We start from the raw sequence: 19,754 nt of genomic DNA, 5'->3' as shown, positions 1-19,754 counted from the left end.
GTGTCTAAGGAGGAACAAGTTTTATTTTCATTTAAAAAAAATTACACAATTAGTTCTTGATCAGCTGTCATGACGTTTTCTGAACTTCAAACAGGATTGTTCTAACATTAGCAACACAGGAATAATTAGAAGGTGGAGTAGTCTTAATAACAGTTATTTCAGTTAATAAGAGCGCTTCACACATCAACATGACTATCAAAGAGTGAATGACATCAGCACTTCAAAGCAGCAATGGTAAGATTTCCCCCCCCCACCAAGTAGACTGATATCAAAACTAGGCATGTAGAAATGTAGGCAGTAGACAACAGTTGGAAGAGGTTATTCAAAGACTTTCACATCACCAGTTACATCCATTATGTGCTATTACAGCCCTCTTTCTCCAATATTACATGGGTTAGTTCTGCAACTAGTTAGCTGAAGTATGTTTTCTTGATGACCGTACTACTAGACATACTCCTACTCACTAGGAAATGAAACATTTAAAAGGTTGTATGCCTACATGAATGTACAAATTAGGCTGACATTTCTTTATTTTGTATGCATATGTAGAGGAAAAAAAAAAACCCAACAACTCACAAGGCATAATAAATCCCTGTTAGCATTTGCACCATAAATTCAGAAGAAACGGGAATCCTGCTATTTACTCCCTTGTACTTCCTCACTTGCTGGCGAGGATATCCACAGACACAAATTCTAAAGAAATCATGTATTTGTCATTAGTAAATAATGTAGAAGCACGTTTGTATAGAACATTACAAAGCTAAGTGTTTAATACACATTTTAATTACAATAGACCCACAGAAAGGTATCCAGCAACAACTGTGTGCTGAACTAGACTACTACTCATTATGGAAGAAAGATATGCCCTCTACTGGCAGAGTTCAAGTCCTTCAAAATACAATAGACAGAAGACATCCTAGTCACTCATGTTACTTTTATACTGCAATTGAACAAGAAAAAATTTGCCAGTAAATAATTCTGAGTTAAAAGCATTTGCTGCTGAACAAGGAAAAAAAAAATCATATTTAAGGAAACAAAAGTAGGCTATGAATTATTATTATTCATAGAGACATAAGCATGTCATTCCATATAAAACAAAGTTGCACACACAGAGCAAAGAGACTAGAAGTGTCATATCAATAAAATTATTATAAAATCCAGTGAAAGTCAGCCTTAGAGATTAGTTTTGAACAAAATTCCACATAAGGTTCTATAGTCAAAACAGATTGGAAATAAAAAAACTGAGGGATTAAGTATTCAATTCATTGACATTTCAGAACAGCCAGCTTCATATTACTGAACTTCTAGAAAGATCTTTAGTTATATTAATCAAAGTATTTCCTTTTCCAAAGCATAGACTAAAAAGTTTACTTTCAGAAAGTCTGTGACACTGCTCTTAGATTTTTCTTTTGCCAGAAACAAAGCAAAAAAACCCTCACATTTTCTGAGTTCCTCTTGTAAGACTGTATTGCAGTATCTTTCAAATTACATTTGTAACAGAGATTTCAAGACCCCCCCCTTTTATAAATGAATACTAGCTTTGCCACTAACTTACTGTGCATGCATTTTTCTTTTCCCTCTCTATTCTGCAACTCATCTTCTGCTTTAGGTATTTACAATAAACAAACAGACCCCCCAGATCTGCATGGCTCAGCAACTCTCCCAGTATGTGCCTGGCACCTACTACAAGCTCAATTCATGTTAATGAATTAACTTCATGTTAATTTCGCCATATCTACAAAAAAACAAAAAATTGAGCCTTCATCAAGAAAGGCAGGGAGCCGTGCCAGTAACAACATGCAAGGAAACAAGAACACCAGGAAGCGTTTATGAAGGAGTACAATACCCACTTCACTATATGCACATCTGTTATTGAAGAGTAAATCCATAAGCCCTAGGCTTGTGCTGTCACTTATCAAGTTGGTCAACTGCTGCTCTAAGCATCAGTATTCAGCTAAAGTTGTCACTGATACTTACGACTTTAAGTATGAATTTCTAAGACTGGCACAAAGTAAAATTTAAGTGATTGAATGCAACCATTTAAAGCCATGTTTCTGAAAAACAGTTCATCTTGCTTTTGAATTTTGATTTTCCAGAATGTCCAAACACTTTAATTTGTAAATAAATGCAAGTTTTCCCTCTAAATTTGATACTGTTGTTGGCCAGAAGCATACACTATTTAAGTACTTCCTGCATAATCATTCAAATTAACTCCTATTTTATTACTATTAGGAAAAGAATATATTACTTCAGATTATATTGTGATTTGTGTCAAACTACTCAAATATCTTAAAATTTTAAATTTTTAGAAACTAGAATGCAAATATACAGAGTTCATCTGCACAGTATTTTGATAGCTAGCTAAAACAAAAATGTTATCTCCAATTAGTGAATCAAACTGACTCTTCTGAGAAATATTTTCAAGATGTTAGAACCACGACAGTGCATCCTCTCACATTTTGTTTTGTCCATATATAGCAAAAATTGAAGCACAAAAGCGCCTATCTAATTCTCAGATGACATGAGCTAGTTAGCAAAATTAACTAAGTTGAACAACCAAAAATATATGTGTAGATGTATATGCATGTATATTTTTTAAGTATGCATCTCCCATCCCGTATTCCCCCTCTTCATCCCCCAGAAGAGGCTATTATGTGAGTTGGGTTAAAAATTAAAAATAAATAAATATATATTTATTAAGGCAACATTTCAGTTCCAGATACTCCATAATTTCTACCAATGATTTGGCTCAAAGACTACTGTTATAGTCCACTAAAATAATATGCATTTCAGCATTAGGCAAAGCTGGGGGATGGAGGGAGGAGTCTAGTTTAAACAAGTGTTTCACTAGACATGAGTCTCTACGTTTAAACAAAAATGCTAATTTAAATAAAAACATTTAACTAGGTCTTTTTTTATGCAGATGTATGTATTTATGCATTTGCTAGATGCAATAGTGTAAGGATACAATAAGTATTTTGGGAAAAAACAGTGAACTCGCAGTAGAAATATGATCAGTTACACTGATAAGGTTACCGAAAAGATCTTAACATAGCTACTCTATTAACGCCAATATTGATCAATTTTAAAAAGCCTACTCTAGCCTGAGTTACTTCCTATAAAAAGGCTTGAATGACATCAGCAGAACTGTTTCACTTTCCATCAGAGTAAGATAATTTTATGAAAACAGAAACTACCACTGAAGATGCCCAAGTGCAAAAAATCTAGTTTTAAAATACTTGAGATTAGCTCAAAATATTTTGTGCTGCAATTGTTATCACACAGTAAGTTTAACCTTTGTAAATAAAATAAGTACCATCTTAAAAAGGAAAGGGATCAAAAGTAGACATTACAGTTAAAGCAGAGGTAATTTGTTTTGAAAAAGTAGCATCAGATTTTGGAAATACCCAAAATACATGCAAGAATGAACTCATCTCTCATTTCAAGATCTACTATACTTTCAAGTGAGTTTCAGCTTGCACAGCATTCAAATATTTTTAATAAGCTTGCAATGCAAGAATTACCAAGATTTTAGAAAATATTTCTGATTGTATTTCGTTAAAACACCTACAGCTACTATAATTAAAAACAGACATATTTCCTTCAAATTGATTTCTTCTTCCATTTGGCAGCACTGCATATGAGTCACATTATGGCTTCCCCTACTTTGAGATCGCAACCAAGAATCATAGAAGAGATACTTTAAACAGAAATAATGCAACTGTAAACGCTTAGAAAAAAAGTCAAGTTCACCAGCAGCTTTTGGGAATGTGAATTTTTTTTTTAAATAAACTCCACCTGATCACATTTCAAGTTGACAATACCATTTTAAGTATAATCAGCCAACAGAAGTTACCTTGAACAAATTTGACACAATGACTGAAGAGAAACTGCAGGCATGTAGCTTAAGGCAGCATTGTAACAGAGCAGAAGGAATGTCAGTACTTCAAACCTAGAGTTTACAAGGAACATTAGAGATTAGATTGGCAATTTTATTTTTTAAAAAGGAAAAAAAAAGTTTACACAGAAATCTTCAAGAGTTTTATTTGAACAGACTTGGTACTGTATTTCAATAGTTACTGATAATTGAGTAGTTTGGGTCTGTAAGTTGTTTCTTCCCTCCATGTAGTAATACGTGCTCTCATTCTTTATGCATCCACGTTTAAATGTGTTTAAAAAAAAAACAAGCATACACCTTAAGTCTGTAACTATATAAGATGTTAAAATTCATTAATAATTCTCAAGCAAAATCTTACTATACAGTTCCACCTGTTCTGTGCTGTTAACATCTCCCTCTGAGGATGAGGTCCACTGTATACAACTCTGGACAAACCATGCTGGGATAAAGCTCCTTCAGTGAGAGCCATGGAGCCAATACTGGAGGGCTTTTAAAAAAAAAAAAAAAAAAAAAGAAAAGTCATTCACAACCTGAAGTCTTGCAAGTTAAAAAACAGACAACAGATCACCACCATATTTGTATATAAATTTTCATGGGGCTAAAGCTTATCTGACTACTTATTAGTCTTGGGTTTGAGAGATGATTTTACACCAAACAGGGCGTAAGGCTTGGAAAAAGAATCCCCCCCCCCCCCCCCAAGAAAAGGGTGCATGGACATTATGCAGTTATTACTGTTCAGACTTGGAAAGGCCACAGAGATACCAGTCAGCAGTAATCAACTAAGTTACTATGTCGTCATGAGAAATGTCAAACTAGTTTTCACTTCTTTTCCTAATGAACAGGCCCCCAAAAGCAGACTGTTTTACAATCAGTAACAGCTTCATGTTTTAAGTGACTTACTTCATGATAGACCGAAGGTTTGGACAGAGACGGAATTGTAAAACTCAGCACTTTGCTATGACCCTGCTTGTCAACTATCTCCTGCAAAAGACAAGATGCATCAAGGGTTACACTGTACTACAGAAACCAGGCATTCAAAAGTGTTAATTGCTGGAAGGGAGTGAATGGATAAGGAAAACAAACCAATTATTATAGAATAGACAGGGATATTATCACAATCTCTTTATTTGCTTCCTAACACAGTCATTTCATTTCGTTTCTGAAAAATAACTTCAATACATTTGATTTTAATATTCAAATGACTTAGCAAAGGGCACATGCATTTGCATAGCTATTGGCTACCTTAAAAGAGACTAACTGGAAATCTCAGTATATTTAAACAGTGTTACCATATTTTTAGTTATACACTATTTACTATTTGTGAAGGTTAATGCTCAATAATTCTGTTCTGAAAACTATTCACCCACAGAATAATGGTTCTATAAGCCATTTGTTTTGGAAACATTTTAGCTCTAAAACAAGTGCAGTCTCATACAGTTTGATAATAGCAGACATCAAAAAAATTGCAAAAGGCCAAGTTTGATTATTATATACATAGAGAAGAAAAAAAGGAACCTAGGAAAAAAGAATGGATGCAAAGCTTTAGAGAAGCCACGTTCCTGAAAGACACCACCACAATAGTAGGTCAGCAGACTTCTCACTCCTAAAATTTAGTGGGAGACTAAAGGTAAGGCCAAAAAGATGTGCCAGGGTATCACAGAAGAGTACAGAAGTACTTCAGAGCAAAAGCTTCAGAAATAAGTTCTGAACTTCCAGACCAACACCATGCATGCAAGAACACTCTGCAGCACTATTAGGATTTCCAAGAGAGGAACAGCAATTACCACAGCTATAGCAAAGAATACTTTCAGTAACTCTAGTCAAGAGGATAATGGTACATAGAGAAGGCAACATTCCAGTCTCTGTGGGAAGGATTAGTGGCTGCACCTTGAAGGTCTGGCTTGCAGTTAACCTAACTTCCCCATCAACTATCAAGCACACACTCAGGATCTCAAGGATGTCAGCCAGTCTCATATACAGTTTCCAATATTCAGCAAGAGAAATCATGTACACAGTGTGTATTTAGATAGTATATTCCCTTTTAGACTCCACCTCTCTCTACTGAGAGTTATTAGTGTGTTTCCAGAGTTCAAAAAACCTTCTGCAATGCAGTTTTGTAATCATCCAATGTTTTTTGTTTCAGCAACAGATTTCATACATCTAAAGGTAGAGATTAGAGAGGAGCTTCAATAAAGTGCCTCTTAACAACCCCTTCTTAGGAGTCACCAGGTTGAAGGACTAACTTCACATACTATGTATTCCACTTTAAGGCATGGGTTTTAATAAGAAGTGTTAAAGGAATACCGAGAAGTATCAAAAAGGCAGAGCTATTCATTCTGAATACAGCCACGCAGCTCCTCTGCTCTCCACACAAACCACTTACCCTTTAATTTTGCATTAGTGTGGAAAACAGTTTCCTGAATATTTGGCAGGGGAAAGAAGCTGGCTACACCCAAACTTTAAAATATAAAACGTCAATATTTTGACATTTCATTTTAATCGGATTTATAATGAAGTTTCAGGAATAAATTTCAAGATCTGAAGTACATTAGAAAAACTGATACCTGCAGCCAGGAAAGCTAAAAATCAACTGCATGTACTACCTGCCTCTGCAAAGCCTGTTCCTCAGTTACATGTCCAAGTTGAAAGTAGAACAAACCAACTTGTGATCTTAACTTCAGCAGCAATAATTCCATATCCCTGACAATGCAGTGAATTTATAATTATTCTGAGCAATATTAAATTTTTCAACTTGCTTCAGAAAGAGATTGTAGGACTCAGTTCAGAATGTTAATTCCCCTCAGATTCCAAGAGATCATTTTACTTATTTATGCAAGGGTTACCTATTTTATTAGATACAAATAGTATCTAAGCAGATCACCTATTACCTTTTGAACCTGGTATACTGAAGAACAGTACTATCCATATGTACCATCCAACCAGTACCATATTGTTTAAATTTTAAGTATTATAGAACATTAACAGAGGCAAAGAAATCAGCATCAGTAACTTGGCACTACTTTAGCATAAGCTTTCACTATGTGTTAAAGCAGAGTGGGGATTTTTGGAAACGATTATTTTTCCCATCAGTCTACAGCTTCTCCACAGAAGCTTGCTGTAAAATTTCTCTGACCCCAAGCAATGGGAGATGGATGATGAAACTGCTCAGAGCTAAGAAAAGAGGTTACTGGACTGATTTCAAGCTTAACTGTAAATGCCTTTATCCTAGGAGGTATTACAACTGATTACAGACACATCTGTTTTAACCATTTTAGATGTCTTTGTCATGGAAATAAAGGAGTGAATCAGCTCTAGGGATAAGATGCACCATATGCTTTCCAGGAATGTTTCTCTCCTCAGCTACAATCAAGAACACAGAAAGCACATATAGCCTGCATTCTGCCAAATGCAGAATTGAGTATAAGCGTTCTGGTCTTTTTAAGTAAGCTCCTGGATGAAAATGTTTTTCATTAGCCTGGCAAAAGGCATTTGAGGTTGCTCTAAGAAGGAGGATGGGGGATGCCTTCTCCAGATTTTCAGAATGGGAAGAGGAGACTTCAAACTTCATCACTGTTTCACTTCCCAAAAGGCCTTCCTAATACATCCAGAACATGCAATGTGCACCAAAAGGAATCCCAAAAGACCTAACACTAAACTTTTTATAATAACCATAGAAAGATTAAATGCATTTGGACCAAAATAACTAAAATATGGTGCTCTTAAAGGTTCCATCATTATTCTGTTCTTCAAAGTCATAATTTAATACAACACAGTATCTTTTCATATACATATGAAAAAGATCTCACATCAAGGTTATTAACAAAATGAAAAGAGACCTTTAAACTCTCAAATTTGAACAGTCTATTCAAAATCAAGGACCAAAAATTTGCTGAAAGCAACATTTTTGCAATTCCTCTGATAGTCAAGATACCCCAGAAAATACAGGCAACTACTTCAAAAGCAGATTCTCTAAAGGCTCAAACAGAATGTATGTTTAACAACAGTGTCTAGAAAAAAAAAATTGTTTAAAGTGTTCCTCTGGGCCCTTCAGCTATTAGTACATTACACTTCCCAAGAACCAGAAAAAGAGCAAAGAAAATATCCACCACGATGAAAGAATCTAAAGTTCACGTTGTAGATTTCAGACTAGGGCATCACCTTCAAGAACCAAACTTTGCAAGAGTGCATAAGACAGTTCCCTCTACAGATACCTAATCACTTCATTTCAGTTCTGAAACAAAACTTCTCATCATTCCCCAGCAAAATACTTTATACAGTATCCCCAAAAAGCACACTAGTATTTTGAGGCCTGAATAATTACGTGCAAATACCAACCAAGTTGTAAACTCCTAGGAGAAGAGCCTCTATGCAACCACTGCTCTGCAAGTCTCTGCTGGCTGAGACAGCAAGATAGCACCACATCAATTCTGGTAGAAACTGCAACGTAAACCGTAGTAGTTGTTCCTCACCACTGCGATAGAATTCAAAGAGCTGATGGCAAACTGGCTCCAGAAGCTGAAATATAAGTTACAGTTGTTAAGGCATAAAACATTACAAGAAACAGTATCTTGTGTGGAAGCAAAACTGATGAATCCTTTGGACAAAACTGTAAGGCTATAAACATTACATTTAAGCTATTCGGAAGTGACTGATGCAGTAATTGCCCAAGTCGCGTGTTGCACACATTTCATCCCTTATAACATACTCCCAGATGATGAAAGTGGAGTCTTCCATCCCATCTGAACGAAAAATACCAAGAGCTCCTTCCTCTCATTTGTAGCTCACTTCCTCCAGCCTCAACGGCTGAAATAGAGAATACTGGTTATGACCCCAGCTCATACCATGCCCTCAATATGTAAGAGGCAGGAAAAGTATCTGCACAGAAGCTCTCATTACTCTAGAGCTCAAATAGTATACACAAAAAAATGCTACACACTTTTACCTACTAAGAGAAAACAGCATAACGCCCATTTTCAAAGCTCATTACAACTAGCTAATTCTTATATCTGCTTGAACTGTATAGTCAATCTTCATATTCCTATTTCAATCTTTCAGAAACTTCTACCTATTTATAGGTTTGAGATAGACAATGGAAAACCTTAAGAATTTTAAAAAATTCTAAATCATGTATCTGCAAATAACAATAAATACAAGGGCCCTATCATGTAAGAAACTTTTCTGAAAGAGAATCTAGAGTCTTGATGCATTTGTATTAGCAAATTTCACAAAATGAAAATCAGATTCCAGCTGCTGCTTTTTTTTTTAAACCACCTCCAGCAAGTATTTGTTAAAAAAAGCTTTACACAAAACGTGTTATTTCCAAGCTACAAATTTCTGAAGGACAGAAGGATTCAAATGTAACATACCTAAACAAACAAAAAACCCTGATCTTTTAAGAAGTAGAAATTTGGGAGAATCAAAAAACCAGCATTTTTTAATCTTTCAACATATGTAACTTGTCTTTAGAAAATAATTTATGAAAATCTACAAAGGAAAAAAAGCAAACCAAGCTAAATGACTTGTCCATTTAAAAGCAGAATATCAGTGATCCTCCTAGAAAACTTTATTAGTGCAAGTGCTTTCCTCCTTCAGCTTTTATTTTTCAGATAGTTTGCATGTTTCATTTAATGAAGTATCAGTTCAGAATGATATGGTTGAACTTTAAAAAGGACAGAAATAGCTATGACAGGCATCCATGTTCACATTGTTATCTCAGTTGAGACAGCTTTAAATCAGCAAGTTTAAATACATAATCAGTACAGAAACAGCTTTTCTTCCTCAAAACACCATCACATGATAAAATCTAGTATCAAAACACACTGATGAGTTGTTGCCATATCAAAATACAGTTTTACACTAGATCAATTGTAAAAGGTATGAAAACCAGACAGACAGAATTTTTAATGCTAGAACAGAAGAATATCCTAGCAATTTCATCCTTGCTCCTTTTAAGTTGCATCCAAGTATGTTAGACAATCCAAACACTCATTCAAGCATTTGCATTAGGAAATAGAGTATTATCTAAAAGCACAACAATAGTGCTTTATGTATAAGACAACAAGAAAAGATCTTGACTTTCTAAAGAAAGAAACCTCCTCAAAAAAGTTTAATGTTGGACTTCAAGCGTCTACTCAATGAAGAAGTACCTTAAATTTTCATACCCACTAGAGACTCTCCCTGTATCAAATTACATTTTTCTCCATCATTTAGGGCCCTACAATCTCAAAGCTTACCAACAAAGCTACTATGAATTGGCCATAGCATACATAAGTAGTCCATTTTCTCTCTTAAATGTATTATTAAGCCTTTGGAAATGCAAACAAAAAAGCATATGAAAAAGCAAACATGCTTTTGGAAAATACACAGTCATGGATGCAAAGACATATTATTACTCTTCAAATGTTAATAAATAAATTAAATCCCCCAAAGGTGACATTAAACACGATTTTAGGGTTCAGATAATTGTTATATTAGAAGTACATATATTCAAATGTATCAAAAATAGGAGTGGAGGGTTGTTTGTTTTTATCTCAGCAGTATTTGTAGGGTTCATGCATTGATCCTGTCCCTTGGCATAACATGCACAAGATAAGAAAAGACAGCACATGTCCTAAACTACAATGCAGGTTATGATTATACAATGCAGGCAATAGATATTGAAAAAAACAGTTCAAAGGAAAGAAATTACTCATCTTTTTAGGTTTGCTTTCACGTATTTTCACAATGCAGAAAGCTTCAAGCAGTGCCTTCTACAAAATGTCAGATACTCACAGAATGGCACAAATAAAGATTTTAGGACTGTTCTCTCAGGGCTTCACAACCCTTTCACATGTTAGCATTGACTTTTCATTTCAATTCAAAGTTTCACTTAACAGAGAATTGATACCTTGCCCCAGAATTATCCCAAGAATGTCTTGAGCAGAATTATCAGGACCTTGGCCACCCTGCTACTAAGGTCCATAAGAAAACTGGTCATAGCCAGAAGTTGTAAGAAATCAAATATATGAAAGTACCAACTGAAGACTATGAACAGGGAGACTCCTCAAGATTAAATTACACGGTCATCTGTATTTTGAAGACCAGGCAGGCTTGAGTCAGAAGTTGGAATGACCCAGAATGCCTTTCTGAGCAACACAGGGAAAAGTAATGGCATTTCTTCTCTACTAGAAAACCTGGGAGTTTCTCTACCAGCATCCTCTCTAAAAAATGTACCTGTACAGGAAGTATTTTACCCTCTGCCCACTATTTGGCATCATCATAAACTTTGGCAAGGTTCCTTACACCATGTTGTTTCAGAAGACGAAAGAAGGACTTGACAATTGTTTTAAGTAACACTGTTTTCAAATCATATTGATGCTTTTAAGTATGCCTTCTCAACTCATACACAAGGTTTGTTAGATGGTAGAAAGGGAGACAATATAGTTACCAAGATCCAACCAAAACCAGCTCAGTCTTTTCTGATCTCACCTAGACACATTAAAAGAACTGCAGTCATGGGGTATGGACTATCCCTTGCACATGCACAGAGCAAATCTGCCCCCCAAGAAGCTTCTGAGGGAGGTCCTAAAACCTACACAGTAACTTGAAAGGATTGCAATCTACCTAACATTGTCTGCTTGGGTTATAGTAGCTTCTGATAGCTATAGATTCCCATTCAAGGGATACTGAATTACAGAAAGAATTCAGTCAGTCTCAAACACCTTCCCAATTCTTTAACATACTCCTCAATTCTGTACTCAAGTCCTGAAGCTTTTAAGTGTTATCTACAAGCTTAGCTATTATCTGTATGTAACAGAACTGATAAATAGTTTCCATCATGCTGTCATTGCTAAGAACACATCCCAATAAAATTAGAAGGCAAAGCATTTTGTAGTAGTAGTTCCGTAGTTCTGAAACAACTAGTTGGAACATCTTTTTTATTCTGCTGCTGTTACATCAGACACATCTTATATCAGAGACATCTGATATACTCACTTCACTTTGTGGCTCCTGAATTACTTTGTAAAGAGATGAAACCAGAGCACTCTTGTCTTTCAAGTTTGTAGCATAACTGGATATGGATGCTTCTGGCAGTGTCTGAAATAAAAATATTTATTATAACTACTAGAAAAAGCAATCTTAACATTAAAATATAGCAGCAATTTCAACAACAATTTTCCATCACAAGTTTCTATTATCAAAGTTTATTATAAAAGAAAACTTGTTTCGCAAAGATATACTCAGTATAGAAATCACCGTGTTTTCAAGACAACAAAATTGCTAGAAGACACGTTACATTTTATCAACATTCTGCAGACAGTTCCATACAAAACGCAATTAAATTGGATCGGAAATAGATGAAGAGTAATAGTTGCAGATGTGCAATCCTGCTGAACATACATAAAAATAATATATTGACAAAACCAGAAAAAACTTCCTACTCCATTTTTGCTAATTTCAGTGGGCACACATGCACCTATTGCAAAACTCGAGTACTCATTTGCAAACTGCTAAGGAGTTCTTTCAAGTCTGACTGTACAGAGCCTGTGAGCCTTATTACAGGACGCATTGACTGTACACAGCCAGTGAACATTATCACAGGATACATTGGCCACAAATTCAGGCTGACATAAACAGCTCTTCTCTAGCACTAAATTGGGTTCTTTCTGCCTGTACTTAAAAGGTTAAAGCTGTACATTTAAACTTATTCCTAGCTCTTATAATACTTTTTATCTGCAAGCCTTCAAAGGAGATCATACTCCATTACACAGATAGGAAAACAGAGTGTGATTTCCAGTGTATCTGAACAGACCAGGGGTAAAACAGTCAAGTCCCAGTCTTTACTCTAACCAAAACCCTCATATGCCATCCCTTTTCCAAAAAGCAACCAATATTAGGAGGAGAAACAAAGAACGGAACAAAACACCAGTGTGCAAAGTTTGAAATACAAGAAATCCATCATACTACCAGAATTTTCACAAATGCGATTTTTTTTTTTTTTAAAGGTGCCCAACTTTCAACCCATTATATAAATTTGTAATTATTCATCAGCAAGATTATTATTGGACAGAACACTGAGAACTCACAGGACACTTCAACAATAGTCTGAGACAACTGAGGAATTATTCAAGACAAGGAATTACTCAAGACAAATTCTAGTATAGAGAAATAAGATTAGACTAGAATGCACATGGACCCATAGTAAGGTACATTGCATTTTCCTCTACAATTATACAGCATACTGAAAGTATTCTTCCTGATACACAGACAGTATACGAATCTTGTAGTCTAGGAGTTTAAGATCACAATTTGACTATGACCAGAAGTTATGGTTTAGTAGGCTAGAGTTAAAAGGTTAAGCTTTAATTTCTATTTGTCAAATTTTTTTTAGCTATTAAGTCTAGGCGTTACATAAATCTACTTTTTCAGCTGCCAGAAAGCCAGAGTCCTAAAAGCAAGGCTCAGAGTACAGTTCAGTAAGAATGGGGCTGTATGACTCATCCCCTATTGAAGATAGGGCCTATTTAGTAATTGTGCCCAGAAACTTGTATCAAGTTTCGCATAGAAAATACTGAAGTGCACCACATCAGAATAATGACACAAATTTACTATTTCTAATTTGCATCATTTTTCAAGCTAAATAGCAGCATTTACACACTGATATCATGCTGGCGAGGTTGCTCTTACAGGGCTAGACTACAGAAATTCTGGTTTCTTTGCAGCTAGCTTATCCATCTCCCGTTGTAGTTGCCAGACAGCAGCCTGACCAAATTACTCAACAGGGCATGATAAAATGACAGTTCCTTACTTCAAAGTTCTTTAGTACTGCTAAAGAAAAAACTCAGAAAATAATCAATATTGAAAAAATATCTAGCTACTGTTTGGTGTATCCAGATGCTTTTCCTGTAGTAAAGGCAGACACAGAAGACAAAAGGTATCTCTATTCTGCTTTATTTTTGAAGTTTTCTCTCATATTGTTTTTGCCCTCCTTAGAGCCAGGCCTGGTCTAACACAAAAATGCAACAGCTGGCAAATGCAAGCTGCAAAGGAATTAAATTGGCATCTGCCTGTAAGCAGTGTTTTGAATGCAAAAGATAGAGTGATAAAAGTCAGAATAGGATATGAGAGAAGTCACAGTGGTTCATCAACTAAGGTGAACAGTAACTGTCACACAGAGTTCAATTTTGAATGATAAAACTTAAAGAAGGCACTCTGGAAAGAATGAGTATGAATAACTTGTATATTCTGTAAAAGGTAAATGGCATACAAATATTTGACAGACCAGTATTTTGTGTACAACTTGATAGCCTATAGATCTTCATTCTCAGCAAAAAGTTGAAATAAAGCAAAATATATTTCTGTGATAAAAATTATTTTACCATAGCCCATTGAAGATTCCCCCCATTCATCTGCAATATACATTTTCACTGTTCTGTATCAGTATGTACTCCCCAAAAGGACAAGAAAAATAGAGTCCTTTCAAGTACCGATTTGTATATTTAATGTCATCTCAACAAAACCCAAGGTTCCAAGGTTAACATTTGTCTTCATTTTCTATAGCGATCAAGCACTCTTGCATACTGTTCCAGCAGCAACTCAAATACTACTACTGAATATCTAATATAATATTACCTTGAACTCTGATAACCACTCCTCCACAACCCCTGTATCCACAGCTAACATCTTCCAACATCTGTTCCAAAACCTTTAGCCTGAAAGAATAAACAAAAACAATTTGTGAAAACTATGGAATTATTGCATTAAACAGAGCTGAACAAGATCAGGTTTCTGTGAATATTTAAGGAATTTTATCTTGCTTTCACTTCTTAATATTTCACATGTTGACATTACTTTGAACTTTTATTCTACCTCACTTATGCAAGCTGCTGGAAGCATTGAGCATAGGAGTTTTCACATATAGCAGTTAAATAAATTCCAAATATGTACTGCGTAGGAAGCTCAATAAGTCAAAGATCTGCAGAAACGGCATTTTAGAAACAGAAAATATTACCTTCTCATTCTCAATTTATTTTTCAGCAGGTCTCACGAGAAAATTGCATTAACTCAAAGGGAAATCATGATTTAGCTTCCTGCTACTGCTGACTTGGAAAGGGGCATTGAGATAAAAGATTGAAGAAATGCCTTTCATTCCTCCCCAGTCATGGTATTTGCAAGACAACTAACCTCCTGCCTCAGCATGGAGCCCAAGATGGATGCACTGGCCCAGCAGTCCACAAAATTTCAGAAAAAGCAAGATCATCAGTAGTAAGACTTGAACACCACAGATTTAAAGTGACTTCTGAAACCCACTTCTGATCTCTTTTAATTTTCCCCTTAGTATTTTCAAAAATACTTTTAAAAACAACTGTTCTTTGGAACAGCTTATTTTGAAACAAAGAACAATATATCATCAAGATACAAAGCTATTAAAGGTCAAAAAGGGCAGGCCACAGGGAATACTCCAGGGATCTGTAAACTAATCAGCAATACACATTGATTTACCCAAATTTTGTGAGAGACTTCAGACAAACAAGGATGAAATCAAATACTCAGCTGGGGGGCCGGGGGGGGGGGGAGGGGCGAAAAACACACACTTGAAGTGTTCAATCATGTTAGATACCCCATCAAGTGCTGTTTAGCTAGTTTAAAATTAGTTTTGAAGTGGTGATACCCAAGTATGGAGTTTGTTCAGGAATGAGAAGCAACAAGAGGGGAAGGGAAAAAAAAATTGCCTTGTATATATCACCAATACAAGCATTTGCTTTGAGGTCCAGACTGCAATGGCATATATCCAGAGAATTTTAAGAAGCGTAAATAAAGGGAAAAGAACCAGACATGACTATGGTGAGAGCTGACTGTAAGCCCTCCAAAGCAAGGCGGGGGGGGGGGGGGGGGGAAATTAGCTAAGTGAGGCTTTACTTAAGGAGAAAGCTACTGAAATCTTTCAAGACACTTTCAAGACACTTGATAGCAAGGAAATAACCATTCAGATATGAACTGGAAAAGGAATAAAAACAGGACAGGTTGTCCCGCAACTTCTTGAAACATGTTAATACACAGTAATACAAGTAAGCAGCAGTAGACTTCCCCCTTACTAGCACTTTCTACCAGTTCTTTCTTTCGAAGTGGAAAACAGCTTACATTACATAGCAAATTAATGATTATTCAAAAAAGGAAAGAAAAGAGCAAAATAAGAATAAGACAACTTTAAGAGAAAATAAAGCAGGCTTCAAATTCTCCTAAGGTTTTAAGCAAGATTTCACGGCCAGTGGTTATATGGAAATTGTAGTTCGGGGGGCTGGCAGTTTCCTCAAGAAACAGTCATGAGAGAACAAGCACAGATTATTCCAATGAAAAGGGAGAGGAAAAAAAATGATAGCTTAACCATGAGTTCAAGCCACGAGCTCTTCAAATGATCTGAAATTCAATAAAGAAGCATACAGAAAGCTAGAACCACCTTAAGTTATTCAGAAGTAAAAGAACAGCTACAGTCTATATGGAGTTAGAAAGGCAAGCGCACAAGATGAAGCCACTAAGAACACACAGAAAAAAATATGAAGAAAATTTTCAAAGCAATCAGCCAACCACTCTTCATTCCCTCCTACAGATTGAAAGTGTCTTTGGAAGACAACATAGCAAAGGTTTGCTTCTGGTTCGGGGGTTCGCTGGTTCATTTTTTGTTTGTTGTTTTGTTATTGAACTCTCAGGATTACTGGGAAAGAATTTACACTACTAACTTTTTCAGATGATCTCAGCCAGGTAAAACCTGAAGTCCTTGGGGAACTGACTAGAGCAATCTTCTCTTACAACTCCTGAAAGTTTTGCAAGTCTGCACTAAGACTAGGAGGGAAGTGCTTTCTGACTATGAAAAAGGTGAACAAAGACTAAAGAATTAAAAGCCAGATAGTACAACATTTAGTTTCTGGAAAAAAACAATAGTAGTAGCTATAAACACCTGTCAGGTACAATGAAGTAGCAGTTCCATAAAACGGTTTCTCCTCAGCAGGTAAAAGGTTGGGGCAGTTCAATCAAAAGGATTCAAGGAACATCCCACAGTCAAGTGAGGAAGGGGCAGACCAGGTTGGAAAGGAAAGGGTGCACGGTGATGTGGACAAGAGAGATCTCAAACTACAAAACAGGGCTGAAAGGGGGCCACTTCAAATGTGAACATATAAATAAGCAAGTGCCTATAGGACAGCATCCTGGGTAAAGCTCTCTAAGCTTTTCTGTGAAATCAGCATGCCAGGGTCCCTCTCTGAAGTGCATGTACACTAACGCAGGCCTGTGAATTCCTCCTGTTTCTTCCCCGTGCTGGGTGCATGCAGCTGTGGGGCTACAATCTCACTGTGATCAGAGATGTGGTGGGATAATTCACACAACTGGAGTGCTGCCATGGCTGGATGTTTAGGAAGGACAGACCAGGATAGGGAGGAGAGTCAGATGCCTTTTACGTGAGGGAGCAGTGGGAGAGCATGGAACTCTGCCAAGGGACAGGTATGAACCAACAGAGTTTACAGGTCAGGATTAGTGGGCAGACTAACATGGGCGATGTTGTGGGTGACTGCTACAGACTGCCTCATCAAGATGAGGCTTTTTTCAGACAACTGCAGAAGCATCATGTTTGCAGGCCTTTGTCCTTATGGGGGACTTTAATCTCCCTAGTATCTCCTGAAAGGGCACAAGCAACCCACCAGGAGGTTTTTGAAGTGTATTGATGACAACCTCCCAACACAACTGATCAAGAAACTAATGAGGACAGACACTCTGCTGGACCTCACACCCGCAAACAAGGAAGAACTGGCTGAGGATATGACTGTCAGGGGCCACCATGGCTCCACTGACCTAGAGATGATGGAGGATCCTGCAAATAGGGAACAAGGCAAAAAGGGGATCAAAGTCCTAGACTTCAGGAGAGCAGCTTTGGCCCATTCAAGGATCTCCTTGGAAGAAATCCATGGGAGACCGCCCTAGAGAGAAAAGGGTCCAGGAGAGACAGCTGATTTTCAAGGATCACCTCCTCCAAGCTCAAAAATGATCCATCCTGATGAGCAGAAAATCAAGCAAAGGCAGCACAGAGCCTGCCTAGATGAACAAGGAACTCTTGACTAAACTCAGACACAATAAGGAAGCAGACAAGAGTGGAAGCAGGGACAGGAGACCTGCAAGGAGCATAAGGACACTGTCCGAGCGTGCGGGAATGGGGTTAGGAAAGACAGTGCCTACTTGGGTATCGAATCTGACAAGGAACATGAACAGCACCAGGAGGGCCTCTACAGGTATATCGGCAGCAAAAGGGAGGCCAGGGAAAATGCGGGCCCACTGCTGAACGGGGCAGGGGCTTGGGTGACAAAGGACACAGAAGAGGCCGAGGTCCTCAACGCTTTCTTCACCTCATTCTTTACCGCTATGACCAGCCTTCAGGAATCCCAAGCCCCCGGGACCAGAGGGGAAGCTTGGAGCAAGGAAGACTTACCCTTGGTGGAGGAGGATCAGGTTAGGGAACATTTACACAGACTCAGCATACACACATCCATGGGACACGATGAGCCACATCCACGAGTGCTGAGGGAGCTGCCCCATGTCATTGCAAGGCTGCTCCCAACTACCTTGGCAAGGTCATGGTGATGGGTGGACCTTCCTGAGGCCTGGAAGAAAGCAAATATCACTCCTATCTTCAAGAAGGACAGGAGGAGGATCCAGGGAACTACAACATTGTTTAGCCTTAGTTTAGTAAGGCTTTTGCCACTGTCTCCTATAGCATCCTCGCTGACAAAACACTGATGAAGTAGGGGCTGATAAGCAGGCAGCACGGCGGGTTGAAAACTGGGTGAACTGCCACGCTCCAAGGGTTGTGATCAGCAGCACAAAGTCCAGCTGGAGGCCAGTCACTACTGGTGCACCCCAGGGGGCAATGCTTGGGGTAATAGTGGTGACATTCAGAGGGAACCTCAACAGGCTGGAGAAAGGGGCAGGGAGGAACCCCACAGACTTCAACAGAGGGCAACGCAAAGTCCTGCCCCTGGGGAAGAATAACCTCATGCACCAGCACACACCAGGGGCCAAACAGCTGGAGAGCAGCTTTGCAGAGGAGACCCTCCCTGGGGGAGCCTGGTGGACAACAAGTTGAACACGGGCCAGCAGCGTGCCCTTGTGGAAAAGGTGGCAATAGCCTCCTGGGCTGCATTAGGCAAGGTGTCTCCAGCAGGTTGAGGGAAGTGATCCTTCTCTTCTGCTCAGCCCTGGTGAGCCACAGCTGGAGAGCTGTGTCCAGGTCTGGGCTCCCCCGTACAAGAGTCATGGACTTACTGGAGTGAGTCCAGCACAGGACCTTGGAGATGATTAAGGGAGTCATGTGAGGAGAAACAGAGAGCTGGGATTGCTTAGCCTGGAGAAGACAAGGCTTAGAGGAGATCTTATCAATGTGTACAAATATCTGATGGGAGGGTGTAAAGGAGATGAACCTCAGTGGTGACTCTTCTCAGTGGTGTCCTGTGACAGGACAAGAGGCAATGGGCACAAACTGAAATACAGGAAATTATATTTAAACATAAGGAAGAAACTTTCAGTGTAAGGATGATCGAGCACTGGAATAGGTTGCCTGGAGAAGTTGTAAAGGCTCCAGCCTTGGAGATGCTCAGAACACACCAAGACAGAGTCCTGAACAACCTGCTCAATTTGACTGTGCTCTGAGCAGGAGGTTTGGACTAGACCACCTCCAGAGGTGCCTTCTAAACTCGCCTGCTCTGTGATTCAGTATGGCTAAAGAACAACTAGGACTCTCATGAAGGAAACCCATCTAGCTAAATGATACCTCTTTCTGAGTAGCTTTGATTATCTCTAAAGGTATAACTGAAAATCTGGATAAGTGGCCTCTGAA

General features: G+C 37.9%; 1 protein-coding gene across 5 annotated transcripts in view; it reads right to left on the bottom strand.

The window, feature by feature from the left end:
- The window catches only part of HYCC1 (hyccin PI4KA lipid kinase complex subunit 1), a 50,940-nt gene that overhangs the window by 13,597 nt on the left and 17,589 nt on the right, over window positions 1-19,754 (bottom strand). For 3 of the 5 annotated variants that reach the window (XM_064506320.1, XM_064506318.1, XM_064506322.1), the window contains exons 2-8: window positions 14,510-14,589; window positions 11,873-11,974; window positions 8,234-8,413; window positions 4,799-4,879; window positions 4,270-4,385; window positions 3,857-3,952; window positions 577-693 (exon numbers count right to left, since the gene is read on the bottom strand). In XM_064506320.1, coding sequence (XP_064362390.1) covers window positions 577-693; window positions 3,857-3,952; window positions 4,270-4,385; window positions 4,799-4,879; window positions 8,234-8,413; window positions 11,873-11,974; window positions 14,510-14,560 — 743 coding nt within the window. In that variant the 5' untranslated portion in view covers window positions 14,561-14,589. Of the gene's footprint in view, window positions 1-576; window positions 694-3,856; window positions 3,953-4,269; window positions 4,386-4,798; window positions 4,880-8,233; window positions 8,414-11,872; window positions 11,975-14,509; window positions 14,590-18,350; window positions 18,523-19,754 lie in introns of all 5 variants that reach the window. The other 2 variants (XM_064506319.1, XM_064506321.1) reach the window with 1 other exon arrangement.

Source organism: Dromaius novaehollandiae, chromosome 2 (assembly GCF_036370855.1).
Source record: "Dromaius novaehollandiae isolate bDroNov1 chromosome 2, bDroNov1.hap1, whole genome shotgun sequence".
NCBI classification, from domain to species: domain Eukaryota; kingdom Metazoa; phylum Chordata; class Aves; order Casuariiformes; family Dromaiidae; genus Dromaius; species Dromaius novaehollandiae.
This window is presented reverse-complemented; position numbering and strand designations above follow the sequence as displayed.